General features: G+C 33.8%; 1 protein-coding gene across 2 annotated transcripts in view; it reads right to left on the minus strand.

Annotated features, from left to right (window-relative positions):
- The window catches only part of LOC113226795, a 97,379-nt gene extending 84,005 nt beyond the window's left edge, over positions 1–13,374 (minus strand). For both annotated transcript variants that reach the window (XM_026459548.1, XM_026459549.1), the window contains exon 1: positions 13,211–13,374. In XM_026459548.1, the coding sequence (XP_026315333.1) occupies positions 13,211–13,252 (42 nt within the window). In that variant the 5' untranslated portion in view covers positions 13,253–13,374. The remainder of the gene's footprint in view (positions 1–13,210) is intronic.
- Between the last annotated feature and the right edge of the window lie 4,000 nt (positions 13,375–17,374).

Here is a 17,374-nt window from a genome sequence, read left to right on the forward strand (position 1 = left end):
TTCACAATGACCTCTTCTGCTATTAATTAATGATAAAAACAAAACAAAACAAAAATATTTTATTTTAGTATCACATCATCGTTTATTTAAGTACGTACAATTATTAAACAATGTACTCGACGTTTATGATACTTAGTTAGTTATACACATTGACTTTTTTTTTGTACAACTTTCATAAATAGAATTCCGAATATAGGCATGCCACAAAAACAAATAACCGATTATTCCTTCACTTCACTATACGTCATACAGCATTATAAAAACGAAATTCGAAATACATTAGGAGAAATAGCTTGAAGCAGTAAACCTGCCGGTTGTTCATGCTTTAATTGAGTTTTTGTGTAATTATTCATTTATTTTCAGTATATGCAATAATTGATTGATTGATTTTGACGTAGCACTGTACAATCGTTAAAAGAGTTATAAAACTGGTTTACCTATTTTACGTAACAAAAACCGGCTACAATAGTTTTGCTTATCTCAACCGAAGTAAGGTTTTGCAATGTCTTATCATTTGACTGTTTGGCCAAGTTAACGCTCTATAGATAAGATAGTCTATTTCTTAATGACCTATTCACTACAAGTTTATTGTAACGATTTGAAGAATAGACTTAGAAACGGCATCGGAACATATGTGTCTCCAGAATTACTAAGTTCCTTAATGAACTTAATCAGACTGTAAAGTAAAAATAAAACCCAAGATATGCCTTTATGCCACTTGATCTCTATAAATAAACAAAAGGTATGTCTATCGTGTTGTTTATCTACACTTCGACGTTAGGAAAGCATTAATAAATTAGAAATTACCTATTCTGCCGCCAAGTAACAATATGAGCATTAATGCGTTTCAGCTTTGGAGGATCAGAGTGCTGGTGGAATTACAGATACATGGTGACGTGCGCAGTGACATATGGCAGTACCCCTCAGATCTTTGACTTAAAGCTCTGAGCGGCACTGCAAGTGCTACGAACAGGCGTATCGCTTTCCACCAGGCGCACGACTTGTTCGTCCCGTCACTTGGTATTATAAAAAAATATTATTGGAATTAAAGCATTATATATTACTATTTATATCTCAAATTGCGACCAAGTAACACATGAAATGCTCAACCGGATATTATAACCTTGTTATAATAGTCCCTATTACGAAGCAGTCATGACACTCTATTCGATTCGTGTGCTATACGTAACGTTTAATGACAGGGTTAATTGCAAGAAAAGTCGGAAAGACAAATCGATTAATGAACGACGCCAGGAAGTACTCGGTTACAAGCAGGATATAAACGAAATCTACCGACAGTTAACTGTTTATTTTGCGGTTGTAATGATGAAACAGTTTTAAAATTACTTTACGCTAGTGATAGATGAAAAACCTGTGTTATTCCATCTATTTTGTTCAAAGAAGGCCATTTACAATTTTCCGGTAACTGTTAATATGTTACAGGCTATTGTGCGTAACCGAAGATAAATATCTGCCGTAATTATGGTGATTGTTATTATAATCTCAAGGTGTTTTTATACCTACCTTTAAGAAAGAAGCATTTAATATTGTTAAGTCTTGGCACATCACTCATCTTCAAGTTCGATAGCTATCGATAAGCCATTAAAAATCAATTTACTTGCATATACATATACCTATTTGTGTAAAAACTAGGAAAAAGTAGAGTGGATGAAAAGCCACAATAAACAATGATATTAGGTCAATATTTGACTATCTCTATTAAGTTTAGTTATCGACTCTAATAAAGATATTATTATTATTAGACATTATTATACAATTAGGATTAGGTTTGTGGGCTATTAGGATTGTTAGATTTTAGCCATATCGTTTTCAAAAATATGAATACACAATGTAGTTGCAATACAATGTAAAAATACCAGCGCCAGTTGGCCCTAATCTTTTTTGTGTGTGTTTTGCTAAATCTGGCGGCAACAAACGTCAGTGTTATGAGTGGTTACACACGACTATTTTTAGCAGCGATGCAAACTGAAATGCGCAATTGCATCGCTACACTTGCGATTTATAGGCGTTTGCATCGATACAAACTCGCGATTGTATCGATGCAATCGCTGCACCCCAAGTGTAGCGATGCAATCGCGCGTCTGTATCGATGCAGTCGCGCGCTTGCATCGCGTTTGCATTGCTTAAAAGGTAGACGATTAGCGACTGTATCGCTACTGCATCGCTGCTAAAAGTGTATAACCGCTCTACTCAGTTCTACTGCCCTCAAAAATGTTTTGTTGACAATCACAAGTGATTGATACCTACGCTATGCCCAATTAATTGTCTTTGTGGTGCAGTGCAAGTGGCATAATTCAAGTGTGCAATCATGATCAATTATTGTAATTGCGGACACAATTCATTTTCTATATAGAATGCTAATGAAGATGATGTTGAGTGTTTATATTATGATAACCTTTAGTGCGATGATCTAATAAAAACTGATGATGCTAATGTGCAGTAATGAATATAACACCTGTAGGTCCAAAGAGAAACAATACGACAACACACGCAAGATGTCAATTTTAAATTCGTTTCTTTTAAAATTGAAATTTTGTATGTTTGTATTTAAACTAGACGCAGGAATGTAATTTATATTTTATACTTACCATATTGTACGAATATTATTGATTTTACGTGTAGCAAAAAATACTATTATTTACATGGATCAATTCAACGCCATTGCGATCGGTATCGGGATCGGTAAAAAATCCTTTGAAATTGGAGACCGAAATTCGTCGTCTGTCATAATTGGTCGATTGCCCAATTTAGGAGTCTTAAGTGGTACAGATTGTATGTGTATGTATTTATCGATTATAATACGTACCTTATGTATTTAATAATTCAGACAATCCACATTTGCAAACTATGCTTTGTTATGAACACGTATAATAAATATATCTACCTATAGAATACAAGTAGATGTAAAAACAAGTATGCACTTGCGTTTTACATATTTACAAATTGAAAAGTTTCTATGTACAATCAAAAACAAATGTTATTGTAATTATCTAGAAAATAACAACATACCAGGAAAAACCATCACGATTTCAAACTAATCTATGAACGAATCTAACCATGTTGCAACCTTGACGCACTCCTGCGTGACCTGAGATCATTTTCATGACGTCATCAGGAACAACCAAGGGCTTACCTGTTTATGTACTTTCTGAATGTAAGGAACACAATATAAGTAGTGATCGGATATTCTAGCGCTTATTTACCTAATCTTCCTGGTTTGTACCGCCCACGAAGACATATAAAAAATAATTATATTAGGAATAATATTTATATGACTTTAATCCTGTTATTTTTTTTTTTTTTTTTTTAGTTATTACAAAATAATATTTTTGCACACAATTTCTGTGTATGTACATAAATGTATCTATACATCTCTACTTCTAAGATGGTATATGCACTGATTGTAAATTGTTAACCTCAGTAAAAAATATGTTATTATCATAGCTTGAGTTCTACGTAAAAGTATTTATACGAGTAACAATGCCCGCTACCTAGGGGACTGACCCCCTGATCATGTCTTGACTGATCATCACCATTCTTTCCAAGTCACGTAGGTACCTACCTACCTACTTCTGCCACCGCCGTATAAGTACATTCGATGTACTTCTTTTCTGTGTTCCTTACTAAACAATTGTTAAAATGTAGTTTATGATCATTTAGCAAATAATATTAATTACTCAATCCGAGATCCAGGCATCGACAAAATTATTAATATTATACTTTTATTCAGAATGACATATCTTTATAATTTTTTCGTGGACACATAATAATGTGAAGTTTAGGTGAATAAGAGCCTGATATACGACACGAAGGTTAAACTCAGAGGCCCAAAAAGATTAATGTCTAGATGTCTAGAAATCTAACAATCTTATTATTGCATTTTGTACTCGTGAGAATTTTCAATTAGTGATATCGTAAAAACCTATCTTCTTCATCTTCCCGTTATATGACATACTATTTGAGAGTATAGAACGTAGTATAGAACGTGTGAACGTCCCGGGGAAAAACGCATTGAATAGGTAGTTATAACGAGGATAAAAAGTTTATTACGCTACTTAACAAGAACAACACTTGATCTTATTTATAACTTGTCATCGTAATTTAAGCTCTATTAAATTGAAAAACTTTGGGAGTGACTATTATATTTCAAAATTTACTGTTACGAAAGATTCTTATGTGAGATTGGCAGAGGCTATTGATAACTCAGATAAAGTTCGAAATTATCTACATTACAGATCAGAGTGAAAATTTACAATACTGCGGAACCAGTAAGAACAGTCAACGGCACGACTTTGTACTTGGTGCTATCATATAATATAGTTTAGAGTTATCTCTATTATCTCTATTAACACATATGTAATTGTAACGGAAGGGTCCGGAAGTCTAACGTTGTACATAATTTAAGTTACGAAATATCATAGCAAGTGCATAAAGGTCAAATAAGATTAATAAGTGTACGGTCGGTCTGAACAAATTACAGAACAGGAGAAGTCGTCTTGTAAGAATTTTAGTCAGCAACCCCGAACCTAGATCTGGATCATGCCCCGGGCGGCTATCTCAGGGGGCGCCAAATTCATAATAATTATGTTTGAAAAAAAAACCTGTTTCATACAGCATCAAGCATCCAGCGCACGTTGGTTTATCGAACGCCCAGTTAGTTTTTGAACACATCGTAAGTTGATTTATATCATATCCTTTAGTCGATATTAAAACTTGATTGTCTGTTGTCTTTCCTGATTATATGTTTACTGTATTTAATTTTACGTCACATAAATGAAAAAGGCACTATTACCTAATAGGTAATAAAGAGTGCAAAATTTATTAAAGGGTTCTAATTCTCCCAGTCACAAAAAATATCACCATTACATGTTTGTGAGATTTTTTAACATTTTATCTATAAGATAAAATGTTATATATTTTGACAGTGGCGCCACCGCCACTGTCAAAAATCGTAGATCCGGATAATACCTTTGTCGTCTTTTGTCCAAAAAAAAGCCGGTCCAATTTTGTATTCTTGTCAGTCTAGTGCGTCTGTATTTGTGGGCAGTCTGTCGGCTGGTCACCCATGGAGACGTCCAGTCTCAACAATAACAAATTTGTGAAGTGAAAGTATTATTTTATTTTACAAACTAACTGTTTGAAACGTGAAAGTAGACAAATAGCAAAAAAAGTCTGTCAGATAGGAATAAAGTTACTCCAAGTTTACTACTGTTCCTGGCCTATTTATTTTTTTAATGTAACAAGTAGGATCGGATTGAAACGACACGGACAGTGTTATTGTAAATCTATTATATGTACGAGTATATACATATAATAGCCCGTTTAGGCAATACGATGGATGAAGAGTAAACATTAGATGGAAAGTATAGGAAACTAGTTTTGTGCTAATGAAAATAGAAAGTGATTGCGACGTCTGACATTCATCGTGTTAAATAGTATTGAAGTCAGTTAGAACGTTCAGAGAAGGAGTGTTAATTGGGATCTGTTCTTAAGTAACTGTTTTGTCAATAACTTATAAAAACATCTTTCGACAGTCAACACATAAATTATCATAAAGAAATCAAGATTCATCGCTACGTAATCGACAACACAGTATGCACCTTGGCTAGTAAATTATATAATTATCTCGCAGTGTTTGAAAATATACTTTGATGAACCGTGTTGTTAAATAATAGTTTGAAGCATACGTTATCTATACGTATAGTAATATTTATAGATTATGTGAGTGAAATTAAAAGGAAACATGGATTACGATATTAAATGGCACACCTCAAAAATATTAAGCCGTACCTAGATAATGATACCTACCTATATTCCTATATATTTGCAAAGCTTACTAGACTGTCACGCCACAGAATCGTAGCATAAAAAACAAGCGCTTAATTTTTAAATTGATCGATAAATTCGAATAGGTGAATATATTTGTTTGTTTCATTGACTTACAAATAAATGGACGACGGGTCTAATACAAAAACCACGAAAAAAATGTAAAGGAATATGAAAAAGCTTTTAAATTGTAATGTCATCGCAGTACTGTCTAATTTTGCTTGCTTCGCTGTCAGTCAAACAAACGAAGACTAAAGCGTGAATGACGCTCTGTATACGATTTTAACGCCCTATAAGTTCGGACACTTTTTAGCGCGGACCCGACGTCCATATAATTGTAAGTCAATGGTTTGTTTACAAGATTTTACTACTTTTAACTTGATATTCGTTAATTCTTACATTCTTTTAACTTGAGTTCGTCGTTATTATATATACCTCATGATAAAGCAAAAATTTTTGTGAACTATTTTCGTCTTTAAAATATACAATGCTGTAAAAATTTGTTACATTTAGAACACAAGTCAAATTAAGACTACCTTCTATCTATAAATAAGTCTCATCTAATTATTATTCTTTCATATTTTTATTATTTTAAAGATCGATGAATTAATTACAACGTACTTCCTAGAATTCGTATTATACAAAATTTGCTACAGATGAAGTGCTTGTTTGTTATTTATTAATACCTGATATCCAGTCAGACCGGTTGTTATTTGTAACTCCAATGGCTTAAATATGTCCGCAAAGTGCAGGAAGCATCGTCGATTTAATTCGACTTCATGATTTACTTTTCTTATAAAATATTAAAAGCGTCATTTGTTGCACATTTATCTACATATGATCCTCGACCTTTTAACCTAATCGGAGCTTTTTTAAAAGTCCGTCACCAAAAGATAAATTTTCAAACACCAGGAACGTGTCGATCAAACTTAGGTATACTTTTAAGAAAGAGCAGCTCCATTTCTGTAAACTGTTTAGGTCGGTAGGCGTTTACACAAATTAATGTTTACTTACATGAGTAAAAATATAATCTGGCAGTTATTGTATGAAAGTCGCTTAGTGAACTGCTAGTATTCTTAGCGCAACAACGAACTAGGTCAGTTAGCAAACTACTGGAAATTTGGCATGAGTACATTAATTGCGCAAATTGCCACGTTTCTTTAAATACTAATTTATTTATTAATAAACTAATTTTAAAATATTTTCTTACAATTGGATGATAATCATCTGTTTCACAATATCGTCAAGTTAGTGACATGTACCTTAGCCAATATTTTGGTCTAATAAATGTTTTAACTAGGAATTACTATTCTATATTTTCAGAATGTCTTGATTTTTTATGTTGTTTTAATATTAAAACATATGAACGTAGAGCGATGAAGTACCTAAAAAGATGCATAGTGAAGTAACTAGATATAAATGCGCTCGTATTATTCAATGACAATTTAAATGTGAGCCTGAAAAGTTTCCGTTACAACTCATACTATCAAGTAAATTTTTACCAATGACATCTAGACCTAAAACCGTATCAAATGGAAAATATATGGTGTGAGACTATAGATACTTAGATCTTCATTCTGTCTAAGAAGTAAAGGAAACATTGGTAATCAGAAGATCTGACCTGTGACTAGGTACAAGATTGTACATAACTGTGGTGGTTAGACAGAGTGAATGTAAATTTAATTCAAAACTCAAATAATACCGTGTGAGAAATACAATTAAAGTACTTATCGAGTTCTTAGGTTTTCGCGATTGTTACACATAATAAATGAAACTTTATTTCCGGATTTACGTATATTTGTTTTTTCAAAGAAACCGGCGTTTCGGGCTCTTTACAGGTCCCATGGTCACGGTTGACTGAGGTGGTACAGTCTTCAACCAGTTATGTCTAATATTAATGCAAACCACCCAATTTTGGCACTGTAGTTACAACAGTTATTAATTAAATACCTTATTTTTAGTTTTACAAAGAAAACATTCCAATTTACGCTACATTATGTTTTACGAATTATTTTATTGAATGAATATTTATTAAGATCAATTTATTATCAATTAATAATAGAAATTAAAATAAACTAAAACATATTAATTAGTACTGCTATAGTAGTTATGTCTGTTTGGGATTTTTCATTAGAGGAAATACTGGATCCCAAACTGGTGGTACGGAGAAACCATCTTCCCTGTTGAAATTAGGATGTTTTTTTTTAAATTCAATGGCCTCTCGCAGCATCCTGGGTAGATAACGGTCTTCTTTTGCAAGGTCCTGGGGTTTGTCAAACTTCAATGAATGTATAGGTTTATCCATGACATGCTCGCAGACTGCAGACTTGTTCGTAAAATAGGGTGGTTTGCATCAATATTAGACATAACTGGTTGAAGACTGTACCACCTCAGTCAACCGTGACCATGGGTCCTGTAAAGGGCCCGAGACGTCGATTGGTTTGAAAAAACAAATATACGCGATTTAAATCCGGCAAAATAGTTTCATTTTCAAGTACCTACTTATGTTAGGAATCTACAAACTACTTAGTACAGTCAATGCCCTAGGATACCTGACACCTTAACCGTCTATTTGATTCTGAATTGATCAGTGTGAAGAAAGGTGTCAAACAAACTTAACCTTTAACCAGTGAGCCGTATAATTAATTTTTATATGACTTCCTTATTGTATCATTATCGAATGACGTTTTAAGAGTTGATACTACCTCAGCTCGAATTCAAATTTTTCCCGTACTGAATTGGATCTATTCTGCTCTTGGAACGAAAAAGGGCACAACTGTCGTATAAAGTACGCATAGGATAGTATATCGTATACGATAGGTACATGTTCTATTTAGTTCAGTTGATGTGAAACAAATCATTGGTATATGTAAAGTAAAACGCTATATATTTAATACAGCGGTTTTCTTGTAAAATTTCGAGGAACGTTTGTGTTTTTTTCTATCGTAAAAATTTTTAGGAATCGTGTTTTCACACGGTAATTAGTGTACTTTATCAATTTTACTATATATTTTTTCCAAAGTGACAGAATAGAAATAGAAAGAAAAAAGACTGAACACTTTCACTGTTATGCTGAATCAACCAAAGCCATTTAAGGTTGCATCAACTCTTAAGAAACTTTTTAAGCCAATCTTATCTTTAATTACATTAATTACATAAATACAAGATTAAACCAAAAATCTGGAATACCTTAAAAACTTTTCTGTTGATTAAGTAATAAGGCTCTCAGAACCAAAAGGTCGACTAGGGTATCAAGCATCTTAAAGCATCGACTGTACATATGTACATGGGTATTTATTTTGAAGATGCCAACTGTTTATTATGCTATGCTCCATGTCGAACCGAAATATTTACATTGCTAATTATAATATTTTTAAACAAGAATTATTTATATTTACTTACCGTTCGAGCTAACTTTTTATCTGGCATATCAACCGCTTTAACCTTGGGTTGTATTCGACCGTGTGCGTGTACTATTGCAAATTTTAATACACGACAAAAATTCACATGTTATTGCTTTGTAACAGGTCTGTAAAAACTAATTCTCTGGTCATTCCAATACAATTTTAAAATTCAAGGCTTTATTTTTGCGTGTGTATCTACGATTGTTCCGAAACCCGCTCGCGTTACGACACCTTACGTCGTATCGATTACAAAAGGGAAACATTTCGTGATTGCAATTTATAATCAATCTATATTACCTGAAAGCAAAACTAGTTTCTGTCGTAGAAAGGAAGCGCTGCAGTGACATGTTAGCAGTTCGTAACATACCTAACTGGTCATTCCATATAGGGCACGCTATTGTGATACATCGTGCAAACACATTATTTAGATTAGTGCTCGTAAAAATTTGTAATCATTTAATCTCTTATCGACGATACTTGACCTCGTCTGCTACTCTTAATTCGCATTTACGATTTTTACCTACATTTTAAGTCAGTATGTAGTTGTCCAACAAACACTGCCTTCCGGATAGGAGGAATAATTTTTTATTAATACTGGCTTTACTATCTATACTACAAAACCTAGTGTTACACTAAGCTATTGCGTCGATACAAAAATATAATATAAATAAAATAGTCTATCGGTTACGGTCAACAGCCAACACAAGAAGAGCCACACTAAATGCCTGTACTATGAGTACCATAGCAATGGAATTCAGTCCAAGGCACTTCCGGGAACACCCAGACTAAAACCAATCTAGAAAAGTTAATTTTCCCAAATTGGTCATACCTTCAGCGGCAGCGTCCACGGTGCAAATCGTTGAGCCACCGAGGCGAGGTCGTCAAAAGTCGTCCACGTGCTACGTTCTTGCATTACCATAGTTAAGTATTTATTAGTAGCAGTAGAACCCCTTGTGAGAGTTCGTCCAGGGAAGTACTGTCCCTATCTATTTCTGCCGCCAAACAGTAATGTGAACCGCATTACTGCATTCCGGTTTTGAAAGGTTAAGTGTGCTGGTGAAATTACCGGCACATGAGACTTTATGTCTTTGAGTGACAGGCGCAGTGACAGTGCCCCATGTGTTCATGGCAAGTGTTATGGTAGGTGTGTCGCTTATCACCAGACGCACGGTTTGTTCGTCCCGTCACTTGATATCATAAAAAAGTATATTTTGCAAAATATGACAAATACAGTCACTAGAATGTCTAAAAAGTACTCATACCAAGTGTACCGCGATTCACACGCATGTATGTAAAGTCAATAAGACCTTTCCATGAACCACACGAACTAAAATGCCCTTGGAGTATGATGTCAAGCGTTATGCTGTGAACGTTCTTTATGTTGCCCAACCGCAGTTTCAATTAATAATATTTGACCTGAGCATTTAAGATTATCGCCTCAATAATGAGATAGTCTACACTCGAATTTATATTATCTTTGATAGCATTAACAATAAATCGAATACCTACTTCAAATAGTCCATACAACCTCAAATGGCTTTGGTTGATTCGACATAGCAGTGAAAATGTTGAATCAATCACTGTGGAAAAAATATAAAGTAAAATTGAAAATATACACCGATTAATAAATGGTGTGAAAACACGATTCCTAAAAATTTTCACGTTAGAAAAAAAACAAAATTCCTCGAAATTTTACAAGAACACCGCTGTATTATAAGTACTTTACATATTACCTACCAATGATTCTTTTAATATCAACTAAACTAAATAGAACACGTATAGTATAGGATATACATTTTTCAAATGGCATTGATTTCGTTTGTAAAAAATTAATTCTGAAGTAAGGCCAGTCGCCCGACCCAAGCAAAATGACCGATAGTAGTTCGGGAAAAATATGAATTCGCGCTGATGTAGAGTCGATAGACTCTTAAAACCCAAAACAAGTATTTTAGGCCATGGTTGGAATGTTAACATGATACAAACACATTGGTTACCAAACACTAGGACTAAGGTACGCAGTTAGTTACATCTTTTTCTAGTTACGGGATGCGGTTTTTGCAATAGTATCAAAGCAAAACCTCAGGACGAAAACATGTTTTGTGTAATTATTAACACAAATATTGAACACAGTAGAGCAATAAAATATTTGTATGGCCTACATTTATTTCTCTAGTGAGTTTGGGTGTAATTTGTGGTTGTCTATGTGTGTGTCCATGGCACCCGCGATACAGGGTTTCCCTAGTGCGGAGCTATGAGTGTGTGCATTAAAAAAATAAACATTGTGATATTCATCACGCATTAATGTTTTATGTAATATATTAAAATTTAATAAATTGGTACCTCCATTGAAGGAAGTCAAAGTTTAGTGCTACTTGCCATCTTTTGAGGTTCCAAAGATCGAATCAATGAAATATTCTTTATTGTACATTAAAATTACAATGGCCACCCAGGACAGTAATTTAAGCATAACAAAATAAGGCGATGTACCACAGGGTCAACAGGTAGTCTTATGCTATGTAGCAATTTGAAGATAATATATACCTACCATTCAAAATGACGGTGCCTAGAACATGTATTTCAGCGTTAAAATTGTAGTTGTCTTGAGTAGGCAGGTGCCCATCAATTTGCTACATACATAACATAGATAAATATATAACGTGTTACGTTTAAGTAGGTATAACTAATAGTCAATACCAACAACAGCGGTGATCGTGACTCGAACGAAAATGTTTTTGTTATGTAGGTATTCTGTATATTGACAATAGGTATACCAAATAACTATTTTTGCATATTTGTTGATTGTTTTCTTAATTACTTACTTACTCATGTCATAAGAACATTAGTCAACTTGCAAAATTTAAATTGAAGATCTAAAAAAACATTTACTCGTTCGTTTGATAGCTACATTTAATTGAAATGTGTTATAATTTTTAGTTATAATGATTTTATTAACGCGGTCGGAAACGAAGAAAACACAAGTCGTAATTGATGTCATAGATAGATGGTTAAAGCTATCTACATATTGATACCAACACAAATAAATGTATAAATACCACTTGTAGGTATACCGTGATTGATCATTTCACCACATAAACTAATTCACCAATAAATTTTCACATTTCCTCGTATAATACAACTTTTTTTAAAGTTGCTAATAATGAGCATAGTTTATAACTAAGCACATACAAAAGAAATCTAATACATAATAAATAAATAAAAATAATATATATAATTAAATAACATATTGGTCACGTAAACTTACTTCTGAATATAATTGAATAAAAGTTCATTGATGGAACATTGATCTTATTGGCGACACGGGGCAAAATGAGACGCAAAAAAGTGGTTCAATGGCATGGGGTACAGATAATTGTGCGTGCAGCTTGGATGACGCAAGCAAATGCTCGCCTGTCGGCTGTTTGTGCCGCTAGCATCACGAACCGATTTATTATTATTGTAATGTTATATATCACTGCTGTCCACAAATTATCTTTTTTCCCACCGCTTTTCTCCACATGTTAATCCTATATCAAAGATATGAGTATTCATGCTTCCGTGTCAGGAGTCCGCTCAATTCAGTTTGCAAGTACAAACACATATGTTTTTACGAGATAACTAAAACATTACACCTTAGTATCTTACTCGTGACTTTTCAGTTCAACATGATACTGAGAAACTAATTTTTTTTAATGTAGGTATATAAGTGCCTACCCCCAAGAACATAGTAGCTAAGTACGTAGGTACTTGGTTCTTGTTACTCTGTACCACGTTATGTTTAACTACGTATAACGTGAACATTTTGTTACAATGGTTGCAACTATATTTGACAATCATAACACTCAATATCCTGAAAACTCAAATTAAAAGAATCGGTAGCGTCCTTGACAATGATATTAACATCTACCTGCAGCCACAATTGCTATGATCACTTCGTCAACTAAGAAATTAAAAAAACTTGCCTTCGACATTGTCACTAATCGTTGTTTAAGGATTTCAGCCATCCATCACTGTTCCATGTTATGTGAGAACCGTACTGAAGGTGTTATTACTATGGACACAGGTTTACTGTATATGGCATTAATTCTTATCGCATATTCGAGAGCGCCTCGCCGTTCGCGGCGGAGGCCCGATCAATACTAATGTTGGCTTGTCGCTCGTAACTGGAAGGTAAAAAATACACTGCTCGCTCCAAGAGCGTGCGCGCGCAAACTGTTGTTGACTGACACGGGGCGCATGTATATTGTCGTACCCTCTTTGCGACGGCATACCCTTGTTGTAACTAAATATTCTATAATATTATTATAATCACCTATTATGTTACAGATTTGTGAATTTCCCTGACAGGGTATACCAATTAAATAGTAGTTATGTCGATTATAAACATAGTAAGTAATAATTACTTTGAGTATTCTAACTTTATACTAATATTCATTAAATACATAAAAGTATACTTGTACCTAGTTAGTGGTTATACTACCATCGTGAGTATATACTTACATAAATCCTTTAGCACTGTATCTACATAATTATACCTTTTCTCAAAAACAAAAGACTGGATACTAATGCTGGAAGAAGTGTAGTCAGGAACAAGGTCCCAAGGTCATCGACGAGTGATATGGTAGGTTCTTCGTGTGGCTTAACGATGCAGTCATGTAGAATACGCGTAAATATTGAAGACCGACACAATTTAGGTGGATACACGGCTACACAGAAATGGAGAACTTACCTCTATTTCTTAAATGAAAGGTCACGGTTTTCTTCCCAATTGATCCAATTTTAGTGTTCAATAGTCCTCTCGAATCAACTGGTACAGTTACTCTCTGCTACCTACATTACTTTCGGTTGCATATTGCAGACCAAGATATGTATGATTCTTTGACACCGTATTAATTTATTTATACTTATAAAAAAACATACCCTATTTTTAAAATGGCTTAACAAACCAAGAAAACAAACTTATATTTTCTATTAGAATTATAATTTTGGAGAGACAAAAATTACTAGTATCCAAGCCATAGAATACAGCATTGTGGGTCGTATTCCAGAACTCTACTCAATGCTCAAGTCAGGACTTGAATATGATTTCAAGCACTGGAAATACGACCCTAATGGCAAGGACTTGAGTATGATTTCTAGTGCTTTAAATCATACTCAAATCCTGACTTGAGCATTGAGTAGAGTTCTGGAATACGATCTTTAGGGTCGTATTCTAGAACTCTAATCAATGCTCAAGTCAGGATTGCACTGGAAACACAAGCACTGGAAATACGACACTAATGGCAGGGACTTGAGTATGATTTCGAGTGCTTTAAACCATACTCAAATCCTGACTTGAGCATTGAGTAGAGTTCTGGAATACGACCCTTAAACTGTCAAAGGATGAATGAAAAGTTTTATTTATAAGATAGGAAAAAAAAATTGAAGATTTGGCTTGAATTTGGGTGGCTTTATTCCGATGCCGTGAAACTAATATTAAAAAAAGGATGTGTGGGAAAAGGCGGGAAACTCTCGAGGCGGGAGGTTTAATTTTATTTCTTGAGAGTTTTATAATACTTTTTTTAATAAATTTCTCTCCTAATTTATAGTTACTTTGTGCTAGAAAGGGCGTTATGGGTTCTGACAGTGGAGGTTCGGAGCCAAAACCCCGTGATAAGAAAAGAAAAGCAGCCGGACGTGTAGTAGACTTTTCTGATGAAGACAAAGATACAAAGTATGCTCCATACTTTAAGAAAAACCACATTCGAAGTTACCCTGACAATCCCCAGGCACAGTATTCCCAGTTTATATTCAAAGCACTAATGACACAGTTAATTTTGGGTATAAAGACCCAGTATATTTGAATAATATTTTCAGCCGGTACAATAAAGGTGTCAAAGAAATAAAACGAGTCAATGCTTTGCGGTATGCTGTAATTTTTGATAACGCAAATAATGCTAACTCTCTTTTGTCGAATTCTTCATATTTGTCATCATACGAAATAAAAGCATTCATTCCAGCTTTTACTTCCAAACAACAAAAAATTTATGAAAATAGAAGTAAAATAATGAATAGAAGTACTCTGGGTTCTTTTTTCCCTGCACTGAACAAATCCTATGGCAAAGCAACCACTTCACGTCCTACACCCGTACAGGCAATAACATCCGAAAGAACCAAAGACAGGAATTTGTTATCTGATGTGATAAACAATAATAAGATACTCGAAGCTATAGTTGATACTCTAATAATATTCTGTAATAAAGAAAACACTTTACCTATTAATTCTTCAACAATAAAAGAAATGTTTATTAAAAAAAGTCATTAGTAGTTATGCAGCACAATATCCAAAGTTTTAAACGTAAATCTGCTCTTGTTTCTCAGCTATGAAATTCACTTAATGTTGATATTTGTGTCCTTAATGAAACTTAGTTAAAACAAACAGACTCGATAAGAATCAGAGGTTATAATTTTTTTCGAAAAGACTGACAACGACAATGGTTATGGTGGTGTTCCCATTCTATGTAGAGATAATATTTTATGTTCTCAAGTTTTCACTCAGAGCAATGATAAAATTCAAACCATAGCCATAAATATTAAAATTTCTAATAATAATTCATTAACAATTCTTGGTGTGTATTGTCCTCCTCGTAGTGGTCGCTTTCCTATTAACATTTTGAAGAATGTAATCAACTCCATTACAACTCCGATCCAATATTAGTGATGGGTGATTTTAACGCCCATCATACAGCATTTGGATGCACTACTAGTAAGCCTAGAGGAATTCAGATATTTGATAAGTTAGATGAGCTTAATATGTACTTATTGAATGACGGTCAAACAACAACTATTTCTCGTCCTAATCAACCGGCATCGGCTATAGATATTTCTTTTATTTCTCCTTCTCTAGCGGTGTCTGCAGAATGGTCTACTTACTCTGAGGATACATTGGGTAGTTACCACTTTCCTACAATAGTACGATTAAATGTTGATCATAACATTTATGAAAATTTTATTCCCTTCAAAAAATTTGTATATAAAAAAGCAGATTGGGTAGGTTATACGACTAAATCTAGTCCATTTTTAATGATCTACAGTATGAACAAGATCCTATTCAAGCTTATAATAAATTCTGTTCTTTATTAAATAGCTTAAGAGAAAAGTACATTCCTGTACGTAGTGTCAATATAGTGTCAATTTGTAAACATAAACTTCACAAACCTGTACCGTGGTGGAATGAAGCGTGCTCTAACGCAGTTAAGGAAACTAAATTAGCTCTACATATGTATAGAAGGTTTCCAACAATAGAAAATTACTTATTGTGTAAAAAATAGAAGCTTCTAAAAAACTTATAATTTAGCAAGAAAAGATCTCAAGTTGGAAAAATCTATGTTCCACATTTGACAGAAATACTCCAGTCAGTCGAATTTGGAAATTTGTGAAGATTTTTAATCGAGTTCTTAGGTTTTCGCGATTGTTACACATAGAAAATGAAACTATTTTTCCGGATTTAAATCGCGTATATTTGTTTTTTCAAACAAGCCGACGTTTCGGGCCCTTTACAGGTCCCATGGTCACGGTTGACTGACCATGGGACCTGCAACAAATATACGCGATTTAAATCCGGGACAAATAGTTTCAATTCCTAAGATTTCTAATCGTAAAAAAACATCTATTAAATCTAGGGACGATACATTTTTACAAGATTTCTTGCAGAAAATAGCTACTGGTCAGCCACCTGTAGGCAAAGATCATCTTAGAAACTTTTTTGAATATAATGATCTCAATACGCATCTCAACTTACCTTTTTCTAAATCAGAATTCAACTTATCTTTGAACAGTAAAAAAGATACTTCTCCAGGATTAGATGACATTCCATACATTTTCATAAAACGTCTTGATTCGACAGCTAAGTTAATTTTATTAAACATCTTTAATGATCTATGGGTAAAAGGTTTTATACCTGATTCTTGGAAATCTACAGCAATCGTTCCTATTTTAAAACCAGACCTAGACCACAAATTTGCAGATTCCTATCGACCGATTTCCTTGTCCTCTTGTGTAAGTAAAATTTTTGAAAATATGTTGAAAAGAAGATTGGTGCTTTATGTAGAATCTAGGCTAATTATTCACCATGACCCATTCGGGTT

Source organism: Hyposmocoma kahamanoa, unplaced genomic scaffold (genome assembly GCF_003589595.1).
Source record: "Hyposmocoma kahamanoa isolate Upper Pololo Valley unplaced genomic scaffold, ASM358959v1 202, whole genome shotgun sequence".
Taxonomy (NCBI): Eukaryota; Metazoa; Arthropoda; class Insecta; order Lepidoptera; family Cosmopterigidae; genus Hyposmocoma; species Hyposmocoma kahamanoa.